Genomic DNA, 2,279 nt, shown 5'->3' with positions numbered 1-2,279 from the left:
GCTGCGTCATCGCCGCGCGCCGCCCGCCATGTCCTTGTGGGTGTCCCGGCTCGGCCGGGCCGCGGCCGCCCGGGGCCCGCGGGGGAGCCCCGCACTCGGGGGGAGCCCCGCACTGCCGGCGGTGAGCGGGGAGCCCGGGCAGGGCGCTGGGGCTGCCCCCGCGTTCGTGGTCCCGGCCGCGGAGAGCGCGGGGGGGGGCTCCTTTGGGGGGGTGATGCACGGCTGGACTGTGCCTTGGGATGGGACGTTCCCTGTGGGATGAGGCAGGGAGGCGGGAGAGGCGGCGAGGTGTGAGGCAGGGACCCGCGTGAATGGCTGAGGGTGACCCAGTGACCTTCAGCTGTGGCTCTGCCGCCAGAAGGATATTAAACCAAACAAATCCCGGGGGTGGCGGGTCCCTGCACCGCGCAGGGCGAGCTTTGCTCGGGGGCTGCGGGGCAGGGCTCAGAGGGGCCCTGCTGTCTCTTGCCACCTTCGTGCTGTGCAGAAATCATGGCATCTCTAAGGCTGGAAAAGGCCCCCAGGGTCATCAAGTTCAAGCTTTTGCCCACTAAGCCGTGTTGAAAGGAAGCTGAAGCTCTCCTGAGAGACTGGGAGAGGGTTTGGTGCTGTTACAACCCGGCAACAAATGAAACAGCACAAGCAAAGGCCTAATGCAGAGTCTCCCCTGGGAGGTTGGGGCACACTCTGTGTGTGACCTTCAGCTACTCTGGGTATTTTGGGTCCTTGTGTTGGGTCAGAGCAGGGTTCTGGCAGAGCAGCCCCTCCTAAAAACATGCTGATAATTGGTCCATGCTTTCTGTCTTCCCAGCCTTTAATTTCTTAACCACCTTACCAGCCTAACAGCTGCTTCAGTTGCTGAGCTGAAATGTCAGTGCTACAGTTACTGCATAAAAATTCTTTGTAGTAGGTCTGAAAAAGCTTCACTTTCAGCTAAAAAACACCCAAATGTGCTGATTTCCTTGTGTTTTCTTCCAGGCAAGAATTCACAGCAGCCCTGAGCAGAATTTGCAGTATGGGTGGCTGGCTTACATGTTGGGAGATAGAACTACCAAGAGGTTCACAGACTACAGCAAAGTCTTCACAGTGGAGGGAAACTTGTCCTCTGGGAAGGGCAAGCTGGCAGAGCAGCTAGCACAGAAACTGGGTATGTCTTGTTGGGGCTGTTCCTCTGGCAGCTGGTGGAATTTAACAGTGCAGCTGTGTGAGGAAACCTCACCAAAGCAGCAGCTCTTGATGAACTTAATTAACTGGGGAATGGGGGGGGTTATAGGTAATGCTTGGGGTGAGGATGCCTGTGTGGGTGGGGTTTGTTGTGAGTGAAATCCCAGTCCTGATGGGGTCAGTGGGCTCCTGGAGAGGCTGGGTTTTCCCTGTGGATGTACAGGGAGGGTCAGGGCGGTGGGTTTGGTGGCACCAAGGTTGTGCTCAGCTCTCATTGAGAGGGGGCAGTGCTTGAAGGTGGGGTTTGTGGCCCTCTGATGTGATAGACCAGAGGCTTGGGGGTTGTTTCAGAGCTGTTTAAAGAACAACTGTGTATTAAAAGGCTTTTGCTGTAGACGAACACAACTTATTCCTTGGCTGGGTGCTCAGTTGTTGGGTTGCTCTTGTCAGGAATGAAACACTTCCCGGAGGCCGACATCCATTACATGGACAGGATCTATGGGGATGGGACGCTGCTCCCCGAGAAGTTCCATGGCTTCTGCAACATGGAGAGGTTCTACACGGACCCCAAGTGCCCTGATGGACACTCCTACCGGATGCAGTCCTGGATCTACGGGAATCGTGTCCTGCAGTACGCTGATGCCCTGGAGCACCTGCTCAGCACAGGTGGGGCTCACAGGGCACAGAGCTCAGGGCTAAACTAACTTCTGACTCTTGAGTCCTGGCTAACCTGCTCCCAGGATCGTTGGGGTGTCCTGTGCAGGGCCAGGAGTGGGACTCAGTGATCCTTGTGGGTCCCTTCCAGCCCAGGAGATTCAAAGTGCTTTGCTACTCTCTGCATTTTAAAATGAAAGGCTCTTGTTTTGTTCAACTTCATCTGTTCCTCCCCTTACTACAGGGTAACAGCCCATTTAGAAAACTGCCTTGCACACTCCTGATTCTTATTTCACTCACCACTCACCAGTTTAATTAGTTTCAGTTTGGCATTCCCTGGTGGTTATTTTCAAAAGGGCATTTTAAGGATGCCATGATAGCTGTGAGTTGTACAGGCTCCCAGCTTGCTTCCTGGTGGTGACTGTTTTCAGTCTTTTTGGTTTCATTAAATGCAGTTTTGT

The 2,279-nt window shown here is 54.9% G+C and overlaps 1 protein-coding gene across 1 annotated transcript in view; it reads left to right on the top strand.

Annotated features, from left to right (window-relative positions):
- The first annotated feature begins 18 nt into the window (after positions 1 to 18).
- The window catches only part of NDUFA10 (NADH:ubiquinone oxidoreductase subunit A10), a 28,589-nt gene continuing 26,328 nt past the window's right edge, over positions 19 to 2,279 (top strand). The window contains exons 1-3 of the mRNA XM_027698599.1: positions 19 to 121; positions 979 to 1,147; positions 1,615 to 1,830. Coding sequence (XP_027554400.1) covers positions 29 to 121; positions 979 to 1,147; positions 1,615 to 1,830 — 478 coding nt within the window. The 5' untranslated portion in view covers positions 19 to 28. The remainder of the gene's footprint in view (positions 122 to 978; positions 1,148 to 1,614; positions 1,831 to 2,279) is intronic.

The sequence above is a fragment of the Neopelma chrysocephalum genome, unplaced genomic scaffold (genome assembly GCF_003984885.1).
Source record: "Neopelma chrysocephalum unplaced genomic scaffold, ASM398488v2 Primary Assembly neopelma1_130, whole genome shotgun sequence".
Lineage (NCBI taxonomy): Eukaryota > Metazoa > Chordata > Aves > Passeriformes > Pipridae > Neopelma > Neopelma chrysocephalum.
The sequence above is the reverse complement of the archived record's forward strand: the minus strand, read 5'-3'. Positions and strand labels throughout refer to the sequence as shown.